The following is a 25,240-nucleotide window of genomic DNA, read 5'->3' on the forward strand; positions in this document are numbered from 1 at the left end:
TGACGTCATGTTTCAAAAGTCACCGATGTAAAAGTTATCACGAAATTAGAAATATCTTTTACAGATTAAAAACAATGTAAAAATATTGCTCAGGATTTATTGCAATGAATATCGCAAATTGGCTGAGAGGAGCCAATTATTATATTAATTTGTTGTAGTCTTTACTATTAGCTTATTTCTTTAGTTGGATAACTAATTTAGAAAACGAACTATTTCCCATGCCATGACTGATAATCTCAAGCTCAAAAATAACAGGTTACTAATTAATAGTCAAAGATCTTAATAAAGATTTGTCATCAAAAATTTGAGGATCTTATCACTTAATATTCAAGGGAAGAGTATATCTTTTCATTGAGTACTTTCACTCAATAAAATATCCCTTTTTCAAAAATTTGATTTCTTTGTGCATGCTGAGCTAATTGTGTATAGTTTAAAACTTGATCAAAAGGTTTTAGTATTAACAACTCTCAGACTTTTAATCATTTATTGACTGTATCAACACTTTTTACACTATCCATACATCCAAAAATAGTATTAAATATTTAACACTGGCACTATACAAAGCTAAGATAGTGGCAATAATAATAGTGATATACCATTCTGAAACAGCATTCACTAGCTTCTCAAAGGAGCTATTCAAATTTTGGATCCGTAGCCAGACTGAGGATAGGTAGAATCACGTTACTCATCGTTAGGATGTTGAAATCCATTTTCTTGTATGGTAGATATAGTATGTCAGTATTAATGGAAGTAACATAACAAATACCTTTAATACAAAACTTAGATTTTAAATTCTTAGTAACGACAAACCCATTTGAAGATTATCAACATTACAAAATATGCGGCATTGTATGAGTGAAAAAATATTTGATACTTAAGATTATCAAATTATTGATAGTTACATGTTTTTAAACAAAAGATTTTTATTCAGTCGGCCATAATCATAGCAACTGTTTTGAATTACATTCCTTGAAATAAAACAAAATTCCATGCTTCGGTTTTAGAGAAAAATGCCACATCGCCTTCAAATCCTAATAAGCAAACAGATCAAAACTGTGAATGTTTTGCTTACAATTCAATTAATATTTAATATACATTGTGCATCAACCGAGTATAGAACAAGGATGTAACAAAAAAACAATAACAATAACATATTATGGAAAACATTATAACTTAACACGTGTTTATGCTTGCTTCAAAATCAAAATGTCCATAAATTATAAAAGGCAACAAATGTAAGTTTTACTGGGAAAATAAAAAAGTGAACTCAAACGATAAAACATGAAATCCAATAGCAAGCAATAGGAAGAACCTTTGGTATGAATAAGACATAATTATGCTTCTGGCTTGGGATCCTTGTTGTTTTCCTTGGCTAGAGGATCACCATCCCCACTACTATCACCAGTTCTGTCGTCTCCACCAGGGCCTACCCCTGGTGCTGCACCCCCTGCAGTCATATGGCGGCGAAGTGTCTCCACCAACTGAGGGTTTTCAGTCTCCATTTGCTGAGCCAGGTCTCGTGATCTAAAATAAACACATTGTTTGTTTATCAATGTCAATGAACAATCAAATTAACACAAGTATACAGGGTGGAGCGTGAATGATTGCATCTTTTCAAATTCATGCTGTAGCGCTATTGGTTGAAGGGAAGGGAGAGTTGTCTTGGCTTAAAGGCAACATCAGAAGCTTTGTATTCATCTAATATCCAGTTGCCATAGTAATTTGATTTTTTTTTGTTTTTAATTTTCCAAAACCCACTTTCAAGAGAGTAGTGTTCTTGGTTTAATGTAGGCTATTGGAATTTCTTAACTAAGCTCACCTACCTAATACGGTGAGATATTTCTGGATATGCTCTAGGAAAAAGCTATTCATAGCAGATTTTTTATAGACGGGGAAAGCAAAAGAAATGTAATTAGGATATAAAAAAAACTGTGATAAAAAATTGAAAGTTTTGTTTTTCTAGTCTAAGATGAAAAAGATATATCCAAATCACAGTGGTTGATCAAAGCTGCAGCACAGAAGACTACCAAACCACAGGAAAGTATCCAGCTAGAATTACAGGTTTAATGGAGAAACCATCCCACCTAAGGGCAAATGAAGGCCATTGTTCTCCAATACTTAGGAATCAGCGCAGCAGAACGGACTGTCAGCTGCTACTTAATTTTAAACTATGTAGTGATGAACAAAACCAGAAATTTCGAACCTCAGAACCAAAACTTAAAAAATCTAACACCAAAACTTGAAACCCGAACATAATACTTTTTTCTTACTTGGACAAGGTCTCCCAAACTAAAATTTCAATCCCGTCCACCCCTATTTAAATTTTGATCTCAAATCCGCTAAATCATAATTATAGATCCACATTCTATAGATTCTATCCACTGGATTCGAGAATCAAATGATTGTTAAATCTATATCTAGTATACCCTGTGCCTATATCTAGTACCATAAACCTTTTGTATGTTCAAGGCATTCAACGTAATGTATTCTGAATAAGGGTGTTCAAGTCCATATTCTATTTTTAGTGCAGGATCTAAATCATTTAGAGAATATTTATTGTTAATGTGATCGCATAAAATATGATCACAGCATGTTGAGTTACAACATTATTGCGATTCTGACATTAAGAGTTATGAAAATCAATCATAAAGTTTAGTATCTATTCAGAATAAAGTAAATAATAGTGAGAGTTTAGCTTTGCAGTAGATTCCATGTTTATTTTATAAAAATTACAAATAAAATACAGTTTTGGGATAAGATGTTTAGGATTGTATTGTGAGATTTGAACATCCCTAGTTCAAACCTGGTAGCTTTGGGTGGTCAGTCGCTAGAAACATGGAAGTTTCAGGAAATAAGTTATCAATATAAATCCTAAAACTTACGCCTGCAACAAAACTTCTATGCCACCTGCTTCTTGGTTTCCTCCACCACCATAAAAAATGCTGCTCATCCTAGAAAAGTTAAAAAAGAAGTAAAGTAATTCATAAAAATTAGGATTTTCTAATTAATTATCTATTATAATCTGTTCTAAATTCTCATTTAACTCAAGTTCAATATTAATGAATTTTATTTTTTGTTTAGGGTGGAAAATATTCCTGGAACAATTAATCAAACAATAATAATACGGATGGAGCTACAAAAATTTACACAAAGTTACTTGGCAATAAAATAATTTTAACACATTATTCAGTGATTTTATCTCCTCTGCGTCGTGATGAGATAGACGGCCAGTGAAAGATAATTCTTGATACTGAATGGAGACTTCTAATCTTCTGTCTCCTACTAGGAGACAGAATAACTTTTTTTTTTTTGAGTAAGCACAAGTTCATGCACTTTAAATACGATATGCACCGATTCAATATGACATTCAAGCAAAATGTGAGTAAAAGCCTATTTTGCGTGCTGTCTTCGCATGGTTTTCTTTAGTTTAAGTTTTGTATAGTGTTTGACGTTTGTATATATTAACGATACCCATTGCATTTGTACAATGCCTAAAGGAAATAAATCTCATTTCATTTCAATTAATTTCAAATTAACCCATTCTACTTGGATTAGTTGACCCCTCGTTGTCCCATAAGCTTGCATTTAATTTCATGCAAAATGAACATGTTTTGGGGTTTTTCTACATATTGTGACTAAAATAAATTATGTGTTGTACTTGAGGGCTTGATTCTTATTCAACATAAAATGGTACACAAGTAAAACATAAAATAAACATAAATATAACCGTAAAATAGTTTTTGTATGGTCATAATTTAAAAAAAAAAAAAAAAATAAACTATAAAAAATAATAAATATGTTTTGGGGGGCTTTTTTAAAAAAGTAAACATATTTTTAGTATTTGTAAAATACTTTATCAACATTAGTTATCTAGTTACTGTACTAATTCAAATCAGCCATTACAAGAAGGGTTACATTACATTTTTACAAAAGATTTGTTTATTTTGGTCGTCATGGTTACTATTGTCACTTCTTTATTCTTAACTCCACAGCTGACTAAATAGTACATACATATTTATCGTGCTACCAAGGACATGTAAAATGAATGAGGAAATCATTTAGTGTGTATACAACACAAGTTCAAAACATACAAACACTATATAAAAAGGATTTATTAATAAAAAAGCCGATGTGGAACGGTCAGACGTGAATGTCGTCGTAGCGGCGACATACGAAAGGAAAGGGTTAAAGGTCTTTGTTTGTAACATACAATGCCACAAATCCAAACTCAATCATACAACCGAGTCAAAAATGACAGCTGATCAAAGATAACATGAATTTGCAATTTTGAATCTTTGAACGGCTGCTAATTTGACTCAATTTTTCTTTTGAGCTCACATTTGTGGCATTGTATTGGTCTAATAAAGACCTTTAATTTGATGTGCATACAGTGGCGTAAATAACACCCCCGCAACCCACACAGTGCGGAAATCCAGACTTCACTAACAATTAAAATAAGCCTATACCAAAACAACCCTAACCCTTATTATTATTAACTAACCCTGTATTTAACCTGTATTAAATAAAATTTAGTATATTTTATGATGTACGGTAACTTAATTTCCACTTTAAACAATGAAAATAAGTCACTAAGTCTAGCTAAAAACACATTCATAAATGAGGATATCTTTTAAATACAGAATAATGAAACAAACCACACTTTTAAAACTTTTATTTCTTAACTTTTTTCCTTGAACAGGCCAACATTTTTTCTCTCATTTACGACAAATAAAAAATTATCACTTATAATTTCGCGAAAGCTGCCAACGTGTGAGCTGAGAAGAGCAGACACGAGACATGTGTCACTACCACAAAAATTCAATTCTACTGCGAGTGTTTAGTATGAAGTACCCCCCTCCCCACCAACGTCTAACGGGACAAGGGGTATGAAAAGAGAAAGTTTGGCAGAATTGGCCCTTGTTGTAAAGCCTGGTTCACATGCCCTCCCTCACCCTCAGTCGCTTGCAGAATTCTACTAAACAAAAGTTTCTAAGTGTTAATTTTAAAATAAACGTTTGAATTTGACTAAAGCATGAGATCTGATAAACTTTCCTCTAATTTATAAATAGGCTTATCAGTCATTTGTCAGTGTTTTTTATTTCTTTGTAAAAGCAATTGCATGAATTGACTTAAGTTAACTCATTATAAATTTAAAAATGTTTACGTACATCTTGGCCTACAAATACTTTTTGTAAGGAGAGTCTTATCTCCAGTGAGTCAAAATGATCGTTGACAAGGAATACACTGTGATAAAAACAGCACATAGTCAATGTTTAAAGTATTTGGACTGAAACCTGAAACTCTGGTATTTTAATGACAGTGCAGTTAAAATAAGTCGGCGTCTGTGGAGAAAAGTATGGCTATAGATAGGTTTTACTTTTAGCCTACAAGAAAGATTATGCTTTGGGACAAAAATCCCCTTAATGCACGTTTGATACAATTAAACTTTCAATAAGTTAATGTGCAACTAGACGACAAATTTTTCTTTAAAAAATAACAGCCTACATTACCCTATTGTAAAAAGAATTGTGTGCACTGTGCAGTAAAATATGTTTCTTCGGGTGCTTTTAACAAACATTCCATAGTTTTAATTAATAACAAAAGTGTTTAAGTATGTTCCCGATGATACCAAGAGCAAGGCTGGGCAATGGGCAGTGTGGATTCACTGTGAACCGGCCTGCCTGGCCCTTACGATGTTACTATGACGGGGGTGCCATCGGCTGACATGGCAGTGCAGCGTCGACCAATGAGAACTCTTGTAACATACTTTGATTTATCTTATCTGATAGAAAGATAGGGCATTTGCCAAGAATTATTAAGGAAATTGACAGGAAAGCAGGCTTAAGTCCATAGAGACACATAAAATATACAACACAAAAGTAGAGATTTTTGTGGTCACTGTCCACTTTTTCAACCACTGGAGAAATGGCAATGGCAGTTGCAATTTCAATCTATTAGATTGATCTTAGATTGTCAACATTCACCAATCATTATATTATATTACAAAATCAACAATCCTTTACGCAATGTTTATTACTATACCCAATGTGCCACACTTATTGAAATCATCACTTATTGAAACAGACATTTTTAGTATAATTTCGTTTTGGCAGGACATTCGAGCGCCGATTGTCTGAGTATATCTGACATCTTGAAATATAGATTGTGTTGTGCACTATCATCTACAGAGAGAACAGCTGAAGCTAAACAGAGGCACCGTAGCTGTTTTAAACTAAATAGTTCTATGTTTGCTACTAAAGTTGTTAGCCGTGATTACAAAACTAATAGCTATAAAATAAATAAGTGTTAAAATAAAATATCTATTAGGGATGGGCGAGTAGTGTTTTTTTGAGTCGATTCGAGTCGAGTCGAGTAATTAGCCCTAATACTCGAGTATCGAGTCCAGTAGTTCACGAGAAAATCAACAATTTTATTTTACATATATTCCATCTTCATTTTTACGAACAAAGCATTTCTCAATTCACCAAAAATAGACCTGGTTAAAAACTTTTATACCATATAAAAAACACAATATGTATGTGTATCAAACTTATATTTTGGTGTTAAAGGTTTATTATTAATTGCAAAAAAATTGCAAAAATATGGAACTAAGTGTTTATTTAAAAATAGGCCTACTGTACGTGTTTGAATTTGACTAAAGCATGAGATTTAATAAAGTTTCCTCTAATTTATAAATAGGCTTATAAGTATTTATCTAAGTCATTTCTCAGTTTTTGTATTTATTTGAAATTCCATGAAATTGTCTTAGTTAACTCATTAGTTTATAATTTTTTTTTTTACTACGTACTAGCCTACATCTTGGTCTACAAATACTCTTTGTAAGGTAAGTTTTTTCCCCCAAGTGAGTAAAAACTAACATCCTATATAATGACATTTTCTCACTAATTATATATCTTCAAAATTTGTTTAGCTATGAAAAAGTCACCAAGTCTAGCTGAAAACATAATCATAAATGAGGATATTATTGAAATACAGAATAACTAATCAAACAAAATTTTTAACACTTTTATTTCTCAACTTTTTTTCCTTGACAATGTCAACAGTTTTTCATTTATTTTTAATAAAAATTATCACTTATAATTGTTTTAAAGAAGTCCAGATGTGTGAACTTGAAGAGCAGACAAGAGACATACGTCACTGCCACAAAAACTCTTCTCAGTATTAATCTAAGTCATTTGTCAGTTTTTGTATTTCTTTTTAAAAGCAATTGCAGTTATACATTAAAAAAATTACAAACATCTTGGCCTACAAATACATTTTGTAAGGAGAGTCTTTTCTCTACTAGTGAGTAAAAACGATCGTGGTCAAGGAATGAACAGTGCTAAAACAGCACATTGTCAATGTTTACAAAAGTATTTTGACTGAAACCCTGGTATTTTTTAAAGACATTGCATAATAGCCTATGTCGACGTCTGTGGAGCAAAGTATGGCAATAGATAGGTTTTACTTTTAGCTAGGGATGGTCAAGTCTCGAAATTTCGGGAAATTTTCGGGAAATTTTAAATCTCGTCACACGAGACGAGATTTCTTTTTGGACGAGATTTTTATCAAGACGAGAATAAAAAAAAAAATAAAAATAAAAAAAAAATTAGAACGCCTGCAGAAAGTCAATGCAATACCCGCAATACAGGAGCGTGTTGTAGTTGTGTTTCCTTTGCGAAGGCGTTCTTATTTAATTAATTCTTTAAATGTAAATATTACTTTAATTATTTTAATATATTACTTTAATAACATTTGAGAAGTTTTGTTAAGTGTAAGCAGTGTGAGGAATGTTTTATTACTATAAAAAGTCAAAACAAGTAACTATTTTATAAAAATTAATATTGCTATTATTTTATGATTTATTTTATTTTAGGATAAGTTGAACTCTATCCTAACTGATATCACTTTGTTTCCTAATCGTAGGCATTTTTAATAAGTTAGGCGTGATTAATAAAAAAATGTTATGCTGATGTTTTTAATAAAAGATTGTAAATATTCTTGCCTATTATCATTATTTTTGTATTTAAACAGTCATCTAACAATGTTACAAAATCAGGTAAAAATTTTGAACGTGCATTTCCTGTTGTGTATGAGAAGGGATATTCCGTCTCGATCTCGTCTCGAAATTTTATGAGAAATAAAAAATCTTGTCTCGTCTCGAACTAAAAATCCAATCTCGTCCATCCCTACTTTTAGCCTACAATAAAGATTATGTTTTGAGACTAAAATCTCCTAAAGACCAAAAGAGTGCTTTTAAAAAACATTTCATAGTTTTATTTAGTAACAAAAGTGTTTGACTATGTTCCCGATTATACCAAGAACAAGGTTCGGCAGAGTGGATTCACTGTGAACCGGCCTGCCTGGCCCTTATGCACGACGTCACTATAACCTCCGTGTAGGGGTGTCAACAATGGATCGGAACAATCAAAGTTTTGAACCTGTCTGTAACCTAGTTTTTTATACTTAAATACTCATTATTTATAAACAAACACGTCCTACATATCGGATCTCGAATCACGATATTTATCAATACCCTTTCCACCCACAATAAAACATTAAACGATGTCAAAGCAATCGTCATTTGCTCCATTGAAACACAAAAGTCGATTGGCTGACATGGTAGTGCACTGACGCCTCCTGACCAATGAGAACTGTTGTTACATACTTTTATTGTCAACATTCACCAATTGTTTTAACATTACAAAATCGACACGGACTAAGGCTTATAATATTTTTCAATAAATACATTATGTTATAGTAGCACTTAAAACTTCACTAAACTCTTTAATCAGGTAGATAGTACAGATCAAAATATGGATCTACTTTTTGGCGCAATATAAAGCAAGCCTAACCATACGACGATGTTAAAGTTTAATGGTTGAATATAATTTTTCTAATGATGCGTATAGGGGTGTGCGAAGCAGCAAAAAATTTTCGATTCGAAGCAACGATTCGATTCAAAAGATTTTCGATTCGATTCGATGCAACTCGATTCGAAGCAATACGGTATTTTTCTATTCATAATTGTCAATTGAGTGGATTAACAATAATTAAAATTTACCACATTTGTGTAATACAAATTTTTTTTGATGTGGTAGGCCTATTCATACTTAACATAAGAATTTTAGGTGAAAAAATATTTATTTTCAATCATAGGGATTAGAATAACCTGTATTGCTGGAAATACCAGTGAGCTGCTTTACTTCCCTATTTCATAATTTTTACTTGGAATTGGCTCAACTGCAAGAAAGAAAATATTTTTTTTTATCAAGACATTCATTCTCATTTTAATAACTGTTTAAATAACTAAATAGGTACCGGTAGCTAAATTACAACAAATTTGAATGGAACTTAATATAAAAAGACCATTAAGAAATAAATTTACATATCACAAGTTTAGGGCCTGTGGACGGCTTCAGGACTGCAAGCAAGAAGAAAATAAAAATAATATGTTTCCACCATGCAATATGTATCATTCATTCCCTACCTCCTAACTTCCTTAGTATAATAACCTCACACTTACATTATTTGTTACATCATCATAAATAAAGAATTATCTATTATTGGCATGAGTATGCCTACAGCTTTACATAGGCATTATTTTTATAGGGCCTAAAATAGTAATAGGCTAAGCAACATGACAAGTGGAGAACTCATTGAAGAAAAGATATTGTGTAAACTAATTTACTATAAAACTCAAAAACAGTAAATAACACACAAACATTGTTTATGGTATAATTATTAAGGACTGTAAAAAATGCATATCATGTCATACAGTAGTATAGACCTACTGCACGAGATTAAAATCCTAAAACAACTGATTTTGATAGCTAATGAATGAAAAGAATTAAAAATCCATAAAATAAAGCCAAACAATATCACAATTAATTAGGTACCCGAAAAGTAACTCTTAAATAATATATAGAAGATTAAAATAATATTAAATTAAGAGATAAGAAAGTTAAATGCTAACTTCTAGTGCCCTTGGACAACAGGTCAATGTTTTTAAACTACCCAAAATGTTTTTGGAACAGCAGGGTCTTTTTCTCTGAAGGAAGGGTAGTAGTATGTCAACAAAAACAATGAACCACTCTCAACCGCCAGGCCCGGCAACGATGTGTGCATTCAAGGTCATAGACCCTCCCCCTCCCCTCTTACACAACCCGGTTGCTACCCAGTTGCTTCAATTGCTGACACAATTCAAGTGATGAAACAAGGAAGTAGAGACAAAAAAATATATTTCTTTATTCAAAAACACAAAACTGTTACAGACCATTTTCAAAGAAATTAATTCATTGTAATTTGTGAGTTGTAAATATTGTATTGGATCTTAGAAATATATTTTTTTAATCCCATCTAACCAAGATACAGATCTGTTCACTATTATCAGATATTTCTTATGTTTATATTATTATGTAAAATACAAATACTAAAATATATTTTTTATTAGGTGTGGAATAAACAATAATGATTAAACTAGTATGTCTGGATAAATAGTCTTTCTATTCTTTTGACTTTGTTTTCTTTGCACTGTTAGTGTTGCGTCACGGCTTTTGTCTTGTCACTCTTGTCAGTAGACGACTAGACTGGCTCTGGCTACTGGCAGTGCGGCAATTGCTCTGTTGTGTCTTTAGGTCGTGAGCCAACTTAATCTTTAATTCTCATTTGAACATTTTAATTCCTCTGTAATAATAGATATAATAGCAAACACTAATAATATAAGAGTGTTTCATTGGAAATAAATTGTTCTTTTTTTTCTTTTGCCCGAACATTCGGGGATCGGCAGACCCCTAACAAAAATACCAAATGTATCAGTCTATAACATTAATCTTACTAGTTAAGTATTAAGTAACAATTTTTCAGACTTATTTTAAAAATGATTTTGGAGTAACCTATCTTGTTTTGGCTAGGTTTACAAGTAGTAAAATATTTTTCACACTGCTTACATCAAGACAAAAAACAAAACCTCTCATCATTTGCAATGTCAAAACAAAAAAATATAAAACAATTTAAGTTATATTAATGCAAAGAATGTATTAAATAAGAACGCCTTCGTAAACGAAACGCAACAGCAACGCGCTCCTGTATTGCGGGTATTGCATTGACTTTCTGCAGGCGTTTTTCGTATATGGATACTGACTCCCTCATGAATCGAATCGTTTTTTGACCACCACTGAATCGAATCGCGATTCGATGCATCGAATCGAATCGAATCGAAATTTCGATCCATTTTCGATGCATCGCACACCCCTAGATGCGTATAATGCAGGGATTAATAAACTGAAAATTTCGACGTGTTTAGGTTATTTATTTTGTACTAAAAATAAAAATAATACATCTAAATGTCTGACTTATTGATACAGACATTGTTTAGTATAATTAATTTCGTGTTGGCAGGACATTCGCGCGCCGGTTGTCTCTTGAGTTGAGTCTGACATCTTGAAATGTAGATTCGTAGATTGTGTTGTGCAATGCTGAAGCTAAACAATGTCACCGGCACCGTCGCTGTTTTGAACTAGATAGTTTCTAAGTTGGCTATGAAAATTGTTAACCGTGATGACAAAACTAATACTGTAGCTATACAGTAAATAAATGTTAAAATAAAATATTTATCCCTGTCAGATGTCGGTATCATCGGAATCGACTTTTGACAATCGAGTCTTGGTACCGATACCAGTCCAAGTATCGGTGGTATCGATGACGATAATCGAATCATCCCTTTTTACTAGTAGAGCTGTATCGTGACGTAATCGATGCATCGGGATTTTGATGCATGCTGGATCGAATCGGGATTCGATGCATCGCACTCGCACACCTACACCACTCACTGGCTATCACCCACTCACCCTCACCCAGTGTCAGCTCAGCTGTCGGCGCTGTCGCTGTCTTTGAAATGGATGACGCAAGCGATGTCTAGGTTGCCGATTATTAGTAGGCCTAGTATGTCAATATTTAAAGGGGTTAAGGGATTAAATAAAACTCAAACATTTTCCTTTCTTACTATTTATTAAACATTTTCCTAACTTACTATTTATTTGTCAAATATCAATGAAAATAACGAAATCGGCTTAACGTCTACTACTCGACTCGAGTCACGAGTATCTTTAACTACTCAACTCGACTGTCGAGTATTGCCAACTACTGGAGTAATTACTCAACAGTCGAGTACTCGCCCACCCCTAATATCTATCCCTGTCGGGTGTCGGTGTCAGAATCGACTTTTGGCAATTAATTCTTGATACCGATACCAACGTCCAAGTATCGGTGGTATCGATAATCGACACATCCCTATCTAAAACTCATTTTAGAGGCCAAAATTAGTTTTATCTATGCATCGGGACATAATCGATGCATCGGGACCAAATCGATGCATCGGGATTTCGATGCACGCTGAATCGAATAGAAATGTCAATGCATCGCACAACACTAACCACAGGAAATGAAAATGATGTCTTCAAGACTGAAGAATATATTCACGATTTGCCGCAATTGCAGGAAAAGATGATGTTGTTTGCATGGCTGCGGGAAAAGATAGTGTCTTCATGACTAAAGAATATATCCATGATTTTGCCGCAATCGTGGAAAAATATGACTTTGTCTCCGTGAGACAAAGATGATGTCTTCAAGACCGAAGAATATATTCATGATCTTTCTGAAATCGCAGAAAAAGTTGACATCGTTTCCGTGACCGCAGGAGACAAAGATAATGTCTAGAAGACAAAAGAAAAGATTAACAATATTGGCAAACCGGGGAAAAAGATTATGTCGTTTCTGTAACCACGGTAGACGGAATATATCCATGATTTTGCCGCAATCGCAGAAAAAGATTATGTTGTTTCTGTAACCACGGTAGACGGAATATATCCATGATTTTGCCGCAATCGCAGAAAAAGATTATGTTGTTTCCATGACCGTGGGAGACGAGGATGATGTCTTTAAGACTGAAGAATAAATTATGATTTTTGCTGCTGTCGCGGAAAAAGATGAGATGGTTTTTGTGATCACGGGAGACGATGATGATGTCTACAAGGATGATAAACAATGTGTTGCCACGATGACGGAAACCGATGATGAGTTTTAATGACCGCAGGAGACGACGTCTACTTGAACGAAGGATATATTCAAGATTTGGCGGCGATCATGGAAAACGATAACGATGTTTCCATGGCCAATGGAAGCGATGAAAGAACGTCCACAAGTTTTTGGATTTTGCCGCGACCACGGCTTTTGCTGAGATAAACAAAAACAACATGAGAGGTGATCTTTTTGGTACGGGGGCATCCACATATACCAGGGGGGGGGGGGCCGCCGGCTGCCTCATTGTACTTACACCACTGTGTGCATACTGCATATCGACCTAGGCATACTTTTATGATTTTCTTCAGACTTCTAGCAGGTGCCTCCCTGAGCCCCCAGAGGGGAGGTAAATGCTCCGTGTTGGTATCGGCATTTTCAAGTTGGCCACAGACATGGTCGACTGGGCATCGGGTCCCAGTGACATTCCTTTATCCAGGATGGAGGGGTGTTTAGCTCTAGGAGAGATGGAAGTACATCATAATCTCTAACCTACCTGTGTCTGTGGTTCTTTGGGCTTCGGCCTGCTTGTTGTGTGCGACCAGCATTCAGTGGGCAAATCCTCGACTTTGGAAGTAACCTTTCCTGGAGGTGAAAACGGGCAAGTACCCGCAGCTCACGGGGACACTCAAGGGCAACGTAACTTTCCGCAGTGTGAGGGCAACGGTTTGTAGGTACTTATGCAAACCTATCCCTGTCTCTGAGCACGGACGGTATGGTTATCTTGAGTGTGGGGGGTTCTTCCCGGAACCTCAATTGAGTCAAGGGTGTCGCCACCTCTGGTGGATAGGTTCATCCGGGTGGGTCCCACTTCTATACCTGCCTCCTTTTGGGAAACCCTGATGGCCTGGCAGTGATGTTGGGTCTGACGGGCAAACGAAGTAGATCGGGTGCTGGGTCCGAGCCCGCCAGGGGTATCTGGGGATCTATCGCTCTGGTTATCTCTGGTTTCCCAGCAATGGGTAAGGCCTCGATCGGGCAGCGGTGTAAATGGGAGGTTGGGGTTCCCCCCGTCAGCGTGCTGATGGTCCCCTTCCTCCTGGCTATTGATGGCGGGTTCTGCCTGTCAGGGATTAGATAGGTCCCGAGTGTTGCTTGCACTAAATGCGTCGGGGCGCTCTACTATGGACCTCTAGGTTCCGACCTAGTGGAACCCAGGTGGAGTGACGCTTAAACAAGCAGCCGGAATCCCTGGTTAGGATTGAGGGGCAACCCTCTTTCCGAAGGGTCTGCTTTCGGCAGCCGGCGAGCCTGATGACCTTAAGTCATCCGCCCATGATGTGCTAAAGGTTGATGCGTAAGCTTCGGCCTACATCATGGGGCCCGGGTATGTCCTGAAGGATAGGTACCGGGTAAGCAGTCAGGGGGCTTCGGCTCTCATGACAACAAATGTAAATGTAAAAATGTAATGTAGGTGCCTCCCTGAGGAGGTAGTGTACAATTGCATTGCAAATTCTAGAATTCTTTGAATGCCTGCAATTTTGTTTGTCACTGAATAAATTTATCTGTACACAGACATATTTCTTAGTTTTCACCCACACGGCACACGTACTCTCACCAGATCGACCTTTCCTAACAATTGTTAAAATTATTTTAAGCCTTTTACAATTTTCCCTGACTTATCTCAAAATTCCCTGAATTTTCCCACTGACATTTCCAGGTTTTCCAGGTCACTAGCCACCCTGTATGAAATGCTAGGGACCAGGAAAATTATTCGAATTAGAATTAATGCCATGATTTGCATTTTTATATAAAAATACAACATTGCGCAATAATGATATTTTAGGTCATTGACCTTTATTACACATCCGGTAATGCTGTTTCAGAAGAGAATCACGTTGATAATTATAAATTGATATTTCCATAGTTGAAAACAATAATTTTGTAAACCTATAAAACATAAGATAACCCCTAAAAAGGGGGTAAAGATAACAACATAAAACCATCATTATTCATTCTCTTCTTTATTCCATTCTTTCTTGGCTAACCCTTCATCTACCTATTCAACAAGTTGTCATGGTTACTAATCATTTAAATCAAATTATTTAACTAATCTTTTTGAGAACTAAAAAAAACGTACAGTAGTTTATGGAACCTCAGACTGAAGAACCAACAACTTTCCAATGGTTCTCGGTCCCAGTTAATTCACCGAGAACCGTTGGAACCGGCACATCACTAATTTTACCTAACTTTGAACAGCCCAGAAATCCTCAAATAAATCACAGGCAAGTGTAAATCCCTGCAGATTGATTTTGAGAGATTTTAAGTCCGTCACAGAAATTTCAAAAACATATTGCTTTGGGATTTGATAATTTTTCTTCATAGCACCAATTTCTTACAACTTGATTAGAATTTGTAGAATATATAATAAATATAAATACTTACATGTTTTGCATCGAGGGCTCAGATAACATCTGAGAGGCCATAGTGAGAATGTTGGTATTGGTAAAGATCGTGGCCAGGTCCAAATTAGGAAAATTCATCGGTGATGACTGAGGAGCATTTCTCAATGCCTCTTCTGCCATTCTCAAGTTAGTCTTATGGTTTTCATTATCAGGCTCCAGTTCAACAGCTTTCTTATAATACATGACTGCTTCCGGATGCTTATTCAAGCTAGCGTACGCCAATCTGTTCAAACAACAACAACAACATAGTTACCGGTAGTTATTACTAACATATGGGGATAGGATCTTGAAACTAAAATCTCAAAAAAACTTATTTTGTCACCAAACACTATATTTTCAATTTACTGAAAAGCTTATCTTTCAATTTCCCATTTTAGTTGTTAATATTGACTATTGAAACTATTTCCTCCACAGCGCATCAGTTTTTTTAACTCCCAAGTTTCAACAGAAAACATCACTGTATTAGATATGGCTTTATATTATTTTACACGAGAGGTTCTAACATTTATTTTGATACAGCATGTTTTGGATTCAACACTTTTAAGCAGTTTAAATGCTCCTACATAACCTTCCCTGCCAACATAATACATCAAAACCAAAACTAATACTCAATCATTAACACAGCTTACCCTAATCTTCCATAGGCTTTGCTATAAGAGGGGTCATACTTGAGAGCAGTCTTACAGTCTTGAATGGCACTTTCATAATTTCCGAGTCGGTTGGAAGCAGCAGCTCGATTACAATAATATACAGCATTCTTTGGATCAAGGTTAATTGCTCTAGAAAAATGAAATTTTTATTGCTAAAATTGTTTAAAACATTACCTACTCAATAAACAAATATCAGTAAATAAATAGAAGCATTTTTTTCAATCAGCTTTATTGGTAATAGGTTTACTTTTAACAAGAGGCAGAAAGACCTTTTTTAAAATTGTTATGGTCTAAGTAATAACATTGCGAGAAGTTTGACGCTTTCATATACAATTATTAAATTAGGCCTATATAAAAAAAAAATCAAGTTCACACAAACATTAAACAAAAGACAGTTTTTAAAAGGGTCTTAGCTGCTGCTGATGAACCATCACAGATTCGAAACATGTACATGCTGATGGATAGTTAGAACAGTTTTGTACCATAATGTGGAAATCGATAGCATTAGTTGATCAATGGTCTAAGTAGGTAGATGCAGCCATAACTGGCCTACACTACCATGTCTATGTCCTCCAGGTAATCTTTTAAGTAATTGCTAAACCAGACTGTAATTAATTGACAAAAATTGAGTTGTAGCCTGTTGTAGCACTTAACTTTAAGGACACATTATAAATCGGTGTATCTGATTTTAAGTCAGATCCCTTGACCAAATTTTAAAACCCTCATTGACAGTGCCGTATTTACCACTAGCCGCAGCCTAGGGCCGCAAGCAAAAGGGGATTGATTAAAGCAATTTTTTTTAGATACAAAATAATTTATTTTAAACCACCAGTTTGCCGCAATCACAGGTGATGATAATGATGTCTTCGCGCGGACCGAGGGAGATGTTCACAACTTTGCCCGGGCCGTGGGTGCCGGCGATGATGTTACTGTGATTGCGTCCCGCGGGAGACGTTCACAATCTAGCCGCGGCCACTGGGGACGGTGATGTGTCCTCATGATCGCAATCCGTGGAAGACGTTCAAGAATTAGCCGCTGTCTCAAGTGTCGATGATGATATCCCCGTGATTGCGGCCCGTGGCAGATGTTCATGATTTCACCCTGGCCGCGAATGTTGATGAGGATGTCCCCGTAATAGCTTCCCGAGGAGGATGGAGGATGTTAACGATTTCGGCACGGCCAAGGGTGACAATGATAAAGTCCTCGTGATCACAGTCTACGGGAGATGTTTTTAACACGACTTTGCCGTGATCGCAAGTGTCGATGATGATGTCCCTATGATTGCTGCTTTGCGGTAGATGTTAACAATTTTGCCACCGTCGCGAGTGTCGATGATGATGTCTCCATGATTGCGGATCACGGGAGATGTTAATGATTTTGCCACGGTCGCGAGTGTCAATGAGGATGTCCCCATGATGGTTTCCCGAGGGGGATGTTTGTTTACGATTTCGGCACGGCCGGGGGTGACGGTGATGATGTCCTCATGATCGCAGTCCATGGGAGATGTTTTTAACACGACTTTGCCGCGATCGCAAGTTTCAATAATGATGTCCCCGTAATTGCTGCTTCGCGGTAGATGTTTACGATTTTGCCACAGTCGCGAGTGTCAATGATGATGTCCCCGTGATTGCGGCCTGCGAGAGATGTTCACGATTTTACTGCGGTCGCGGGTGATGGTGATGATGTCCTCAAGGTCACAGCTCATGGGATATGATCACGATTTCGCCGGAGTCACGAGTGTCAAGGATGATGTCCCTTTGTTGCAGCCCGCGGGGGATGTTTACGATTTTGCCACGGTCACGGAAACCTATGATGGCTTTGACTTGGTTTGGGAGAGATGTCCACGATTTCATCCACGATCACAAGTGTCGATGATGATGTCCTCTTGATGCTTAGGCAATATTCACGATTACTTCCGCGATCGCAAGGAATTTCCACCAAAGGGGGAGGGCCGCTCTAGTAATAGGGCCTAGAGCCGCAAGTACCCTAAATCCGGCACTGCTCACTGAAATTACTTTTGATCAAAGATAATAGATTACTCTTATGACCTTAGAAACTACACAGATCTTTATATTAGGAACGTAGATCTGGGCTGAATAGATTGTTTAAAGAATCAATGCTATCTTTCATTTTGGAATTTGAAGGAAATCCTGGATATGGATCATCTTAAACTTCTTAAAATTCTTAAACTTAAATTACATAACGTAGGCTACAAGACCAAAACTTTTTTCAATAAAATCAATGAAAATAACTTTTTATATCAAATAGACAATAAAATTGCAGAATACCCCCACCGCAGCAAACCTGCAGACTAAGCGAATTTCCACTCTCCTGATTGGATTTAGGCTACACTAAAATGTCTCCTTAAAAATATCACATTTATTCCCTATTTAAATAGAATTAGTTTAATGAGTACTTAGGTTTGCTGCAACAGGGAGGGTAAAAATGTGTTTGTAAAATGTTAATAGTTAGTAAGAAATAAAAATATTTTCCAAATTTGATCAAAATATGTTCATAAGCAAGCAAACTACAGCAGTTTACTTATCCTCCACAAAATTAACTTCGTCTGTCTCAACATTTAACTTTATCATTACTAAAAACTGTATGTTTTAAACCAGCTCTTTCAGTATTATTAATAAAGTGTTAAAAACTTACTTAGTGTAACAAGCTACTGCATCTTGGAACTGCTGGATATTCATAAATTTATTGCCTTCCTGCTTCAAACGTTCAGCTGAGGCCTTATCTTCTGGAGAGGCTTCTTTCTCACTTTCCTGAAATGCAGAAAAATACCCTAAAATTAACTACAAATGATTATTGTAAACAAAAAAGACACGTTCATTTTCAGCTCCACTAAACAATGTTTTATTAGTTCCTGATGTAGCCATAGAAAAAAGCCTAATTGTTGACTCGTATAGGAATCTGCAGAAGGCCTATCACATTTTCACTTAAGTTGGCGGCAGTGGATGTCCATAATTGACAATCAAGTCAGTGACTAAAATTGGGGACGTATTGCTTGCAGATTAAGACTGCTGTACTTTAATACTGATTTCATTGAAATCCTTGGAAACATAATTGATCAGTATGACAATTTCTTAATTTAGTCAAATAGCGTGCTGGCTTTTATTTAACCCTTTGAGCCCTGAGGAAATTCTGGATAATTTTCTTAAGGTGACAGGTTCAATTAGAATAAGCGGTACTGAGGATGACAGGGCCAAAATAGACAATTTTGCAGGTTACTATAGAAACACTTGTAACTTTTTTTCATTTTAAAGATAGAAACTTGGTTTTTGTACAACCTTTTAGCTTATTAGCTAAGCAACAAATAATTAACAAAATAAAAATAAAAATTTAATAATTTAAAAAAATTACCTTTTAGAATAAAAAAAAATATATTTGTGTATTTTTTTAAATTGCATTTTAAGAAGTAAAAACCACATTGAAGCAATAACTTAATTAAAATTATTTATTGTATTAATTTTTAGTATATAATTATAAGTAGTTCCTGAAAAGTTTGTGCAAAAATATCAATAAATAAAAAAGTTATGACATTTTTTAGGAAAAAGTTTATTTCTGTTATTTCAACATGGGTGAACATTACAGTAGCCTATCAATCTAAGTTATTGGAAAGCGAGACATTCAGAACATGCAATAATTAAATGTGAGAGAACCTGACAATATGAACTAAGATAAATAGACTAACTAACTTAGCTTAGTTTTTAAAAAGATAAAGAAAATTTAAATTTAAAAAAAAATTATAGTATTTGCCTCGTCTAAGTTAGCGCTTAGGTCCTTGAAAACGCAAATGACACATGATGGTACATAAAAAGTCAAATATACAGAACATGCTGGAAATTAGTTTGACATAGCAGAAACAATTGGTATGCATATATATCATGGTTTTATAAAGTTGAATGATTTTTTTACAGTTTGACAAAAATATAGGTAGCCTATTATGGTTTCGACTAACACTAGGCTTTATTGTACAAAAAGAACCCAAGCTGAACACATAAACATGCTTAGTACAAAGTAAAAAAGGAAATCTAGAACATGCAAGAACTTACTGTAACAGAACAAGAAGAAAATAATAATTTACAGTATGGCCTACACAAAAAGCTGAAGGATTTTTCCTAATAGCCCATTTTAACTATGTGATTTTACAAAAAGAACCCAAGCTGAACACATAAACATGCTTAGTACAAAGTAAAAAAGGAAATCTAGATCATGCAAGAACTTACTGTAACAGAACAAGAAGAAAATAAGAATTTACAGTAGGGCCTAGACAAAAAGCTGAAGGATTTAGAATACAAAAATCTTGCAAGTCTGAGAGTGGTAAAAAAATTATCTAAGAACAGGTGATAGCCTATTTTAACTATGTGATTAGTTACATCGATGGTTGTTATAACACTCGGCGTGCAAGCCGGCTTTGCACATGCAACACATTGTCCGAGCCCTTCGTCTTTTACCCTCTGGATTTTTCTTGCCACTACAGACGGAACAGTTTTTTTCTTTACCATCAGGTATTTTTTCTAAACCAAATCCCTTTCCCTTTGGAGCATCACCTCCACCTCCATTTCCAACCACTCCTAATTTTGTTTGTAGCCACGAATTTGAAAGTTCATCGATAACCATTGAAATAAAAGAAACACGACTGAGCGGCGAATCTGTGTTCAGTTTATAAAGAACATATGAATTCAGCATCATACGTCCAAATATGTTAAATATAACCTTTTTCCAAGGCTTCATTGATCTTCGTTCGTCCAAGTATGTGTACAGCATTTGGTCGGTTCCGTCTATTCCTCCCATTCCGTTGTTGTACTGGTGAACAATAGTAGGTTTGTTTTTTATAATGACTTTGCCGCTTCTACGTTTAGTGTACATTACATTTCCAGCCTTACTGTTCGTTGATAGCAATATAAATTGATTCTTGTTGGTAGATTTTTCTCTGTATGCCATATATAAAGCAGGTCCTTTCCTTAGGTATGTTTTTTTTCCAACTTCATATTTACCCCGTAAAGGTTTTGGAACTCCTTGTCTGTCAATTTGAACGGTTCCTGTTAACCAGGTTGATTTAGAATACAAAAATCTTGCAAGTCTGAGAGTGGTAAAAAAATTATCTAAGAACAGGTGAAAGCCTTTATTCAAACAGTTTGAAATTTCTAGAAGCTTTTTTACAACATAGAATCCAAGGCCTTGCTCAACACTTTCCGCGTCTCTGAACTTAGCTCCTTTGTAGCATGACATCGACATGCAATAGTGCGTTACAGCATCACACAGGACCCAGAGTTTGATTCCCCATCTGTGGTGTTTTTTTTTGGTAGATATTGGGTTAGATTGATTCGTTTCTTGGTTCCTACTAAGGATTCGTCAACTGAAAGTTTTTGAGAGGGTGTATAGTGAAACTTGAATAATCGGTTCAAATGATCAATCAGGGGTTGGAACCTCCCACATGGGTCATAGCCTGGTTCCCCACGTTTTGCGAGTTTGCTTGAATCAACTAGATGGAAAAATTTTAAAATTAGTTCAAATCTGGTTCGGGTAAGCATTTTTGAAAACCAAGGAGTGGATAGTGAGTTTGATTGGCTCCAATAGCTTCTAATTGAAGGCTTGCGGATTATTCCCATGTTAAATATAACTGCAAGGAAGCCTTTTAGTTCTTCAATTGATAAATTTACCCAACTTCTTAGAGTACGTTGAGGTGACAATGGATGATCTAGAGATTGAAAGTAATTGGCAGCATATCTATTGGTTTCCACTACAAACGTTGTCAGCAAATTATGAGTAAAAAATAGAAAAAAATAATCAATCGGTTTTGAATTTCTTGGAGGGCAATGTCTAACACCAGGGACTTCATCAAATGCAAAATAATGCTGGTGTCCTGGATCATTTTCATCATTGACCTCATCCCAGTCACTTGATTCAGGCTCAGGAGGACGAGGCCTACTCCTATTAGGCCTATTTGTCAGATTGTGACCACTTCCACTTGGCGTATTTATATTACCTCTTCCCCTACCTCTAGGCCGACTAACACTTCACTAGGCCTACCTCTTTGCCTTTGCGGAACACCTCTGACAGTATGATTAGGGGGAGTACCAGTGAACATAGGCCTAGTGACAGTTTCAGTTTCTTCAGGATTCATGGACCCTTGGGGCAGTTGATCAAAAGGAGCAACGTCATCAACGTATTCTTCATCAGATGAATATAAGCAGGGCCGGTTCTAGGAATTTTTCAGAGTTAAGCGAACACCCGAATCAGCGCCACTTAGAAACCCCCCCCCCACCACCCCACCCTCAACCCATGAACATTACTTAACTCTATTTGTGAAATTTTTCCCAAAGATTTTGAGAAGAACTTTTTTATAAGTTTAGGTTAGAATACTTGCAATAAAAGACTGTTTATTATTCCCAGGAATTTAACATTTTTACAATTTTACTCATCGTATAAACTTTAGCAAAACCAAGGCTACACTAAAAAAACAGGCCGTAATGCTCGTCAAGCATGACGTCACGATAGAAGACGGCAATGACGTAATTTTTGCCGTTTGTGATCAGCTGCTTGTTTTAATCTTTCCTTGGAAAATAAATACCTACGTCATTGCCGTCTTCTATCGTGACGTCATGCTTGAAGAGCATCACGACCTAAGTTAACAATTTATTTCTAAATGTGAAAACAATTTACGCCACACTACACTATTTTGACGAACTTCCCACACAAGGATTTAGTCCAGAAAACAGCTGTTTGCTGCCAGCTTAATCAAATGGGGTTTCATTGCGTACTACTGTACTGTAATGTGTTTTACCGGACACCAATCAGCTGATTACACTGTATTTGGGTGACAATGAGTGGTTATAAACAAAATCATAACCTCTCTCAAAGGTTATGACTAGTGATTTTTAGTCCTTTAGTTGGTGGTAACTGGTAATATGTAAGGATTTGTACAGATTTAGTAGTATGGCGTAAATAACTATCGTAAGTAACTTGTCCAAAAATGTGTTAACCGGACTCGTATGGTAATCCCGTACTCGACCGTCTCGCACGGGAACGACCACACTCGTCCGGTAAACACTTATTTTCAGGACTAGAAACGTAATATACTATTACAGGATAACTTGGATACGATATAAGTTAAAGCCTATTACAATGAAAAACAGGTGTAGATAGATGACAAGAGAGGAATTTTTAATTGAACACATTAAACATGAAGAAAACATGAAAAACCAAATTTATTACCTTGACAAAAAGAGAATACAAAATTATCAATTTGAACAGTTCAAAAGCTCTAAGCAGTTAAAAATTAATTTTCCTAGCTTTGATCTTGGCAAATTCTTTAATTGCAGAGTTGGTATCAATCTGGTTCAGAACATCAGAATGTGGTTCAGAACATGAGTCATGAAATGAAACCCACAGGCGCCGCGCGCTGTAGTACGCTGCCGACTGCCGAGCGTCAGCTCACTACAAATCGAAACTACAAATGGCATTACGTCCTTGAGTTGTAGTGCTGTACACATTTACGCATTTTTCATATGCTGTTGGTACAAACAGAATAAATGCCTTTATTGTGGTGCTTTGAATACTTTAACTCTGAGCGAAAATAAACAAAATTACGTTGTTCACTAAAAAAAAGAAATTGGCAGTTGGCACCACGGCGCCAATTTTTCGTGGCGCCATATGCGGCCGCTTAGTTTGCATATGGGTTAAACCGGCCCTGAATATAAGTGATAGGACCAGTTAGGCCTACGTTCTGACAAGAAGCTAAGCCTAGGCCTACCATTACTATCACTGTTCACTGGATCATAAGTGGGATCATCATCCGTGTCATCAACAACATCTGAAGAAGAATCAGTATCAGAACTGCTTAGAATATTATTACTTTCATCGGAATTGTCACTATTATAATCAGAAATCACATTCAAACCAGCTTCTTCAATATTATTCAACAGTGTGTTTTCACTAACAGGAGATTCTGCCCTAGTTCTTTTTTTACTCATATTTGAGACAAATAAAAACAGTCAACATGCAAGAAATAAAGGATAAAGAACTTATAGAAAGGAACTAGGCCTAAGTTAGTTAGTTAGTTATGAAAATAGGTTTCCATGTCCATGCAAGGGCTATAGCATGCACCCAAATACTTATGCAGTTACGTCAAGTTCATAGTTGTTTCATAGTTGATAACTAAGTTCATAGTTGATTACCATTATGATGTTTTGATAAATTCACTAAAAGAATAATAAAACTTTTGAAATAAACTTCAAACAACACAAATCTGTAGTAAAAATAACGGTATCCACGTAACAAAACAATAACAAACACCGGCAGTTACTCAAATAACAAACAACAACAAATCAACAGAGTTGCTGACTCATGAGACAGCTGAGCGATACAGACGACACAGCCTGCCGATATCGTTTTAGAAACAATAATATGTACTATATAAAATAAAAATTGACAAAATATTACTTGTAATATATTTTATTTATGCTTTGGCTACGCAATGACGTTTTCTGATACACAAAATACGTTAAAATAGTGCTGTACTATATAAAATAGTAGATGGCCGATATTTCGGCATATTGTCTTTCTGCTCATGACCTTGGGGTGCCGATTTATCGGCACTGTGTCATTTTCAGCACCATATTGACATGCCGATAAATCGGCACTTGGGGCTCAAAGGGTTAACCTTCGAACGGGCGCATCACGGAAGTTACCTCATTTAGTGGAAAGACCTAATGGTGCGTTTGTTCGGGAACTTTTTTTCAGGAAAAAGCTTTGACAAAATGGTAGTCATTTGGTAGTCCTTCTAACAAATGATTTTTTTTCATTAGATATTAGGTGTTTTATTTCAAACACTGTTGCGATTTTTTGTAAGACCTTTGACAAAGTCAGTTGTCCTTATGAAATGATTTTTTTTTTTTACAATACCATAGGTGATTTTATGTCATACACTGATGCAATTTTTGTCTAAGAGCTTTGATCCAATGAGTTGTCCTTGTAACAAATGATTATTTTCATTAGACCATACGTGTTTTTATGTCATACACTATTACAATTTTTTTCCTAATATACGATAGTACTGTATATGTTTCAAAAAGCAAGTCTTTTTTATCCACAACA

The 25,240-nt window shown here is 35.6% G+C and overlaps 1 protein-coding gene across 1 annotated transcript in view; it reads right to left on the reverse strand.

The window, feature by feature from the left end:
* Positions 1-470: 470 nt before the first annotated feature.
* The window catches only part of LOC129005642 (small glutamine-rich tetratricopeptide repeat-containing protein alpha-like), a 29,900-nt gene continuing 5,130 nt past the window's right edge, over positions 471-25,240 (reverse strand). Inside the window, exons 3-7 of the mRNA XM_054434602.1 lie at positions 18,788-18,903; positions 16,112-16,261; positions 15,463-15,705; positions 2,883-2,951; positions 471-1,524 (exon numbers count right to left, since the gene is read on the reverse strand). Of these exons, the coding sequence (XP_054290577.1) occupies positions 1,335-1,524; positions 2,883-2,951; positions 15,463-15,705; positions 16,112-16,261; positions 18,788-18,903 (768 nt within the window). The 3' untranslated portion in view covers positions 471-1,334. The remainder of the gene's footprint in view (positions 1,525-2,882; positions 2,952-15,462; positions 15,706-16,111; positions 16,262-18,787; positions 18,904-25,240) is intronic.

Source organism: Macrosteles quadrilineatus, unplaced genomic scaffold, assembly GCF_028750875.1.
Source record: "Macrosteles quadrilineatus isolate MER2022 unplaced genomic scaffold, UCM_ALF_1.0 Scaffold_28__1_contigs__length_1566739, whole genome shotgun sequence".
Taxonomy (NCBI): domain Eukaryota; kingdom Metazoa; phylum Arthropoda; class Insecta; order Hemiptera; family Cicadellidae; genus Macrosteles; species Macrosteles quadrilineatus.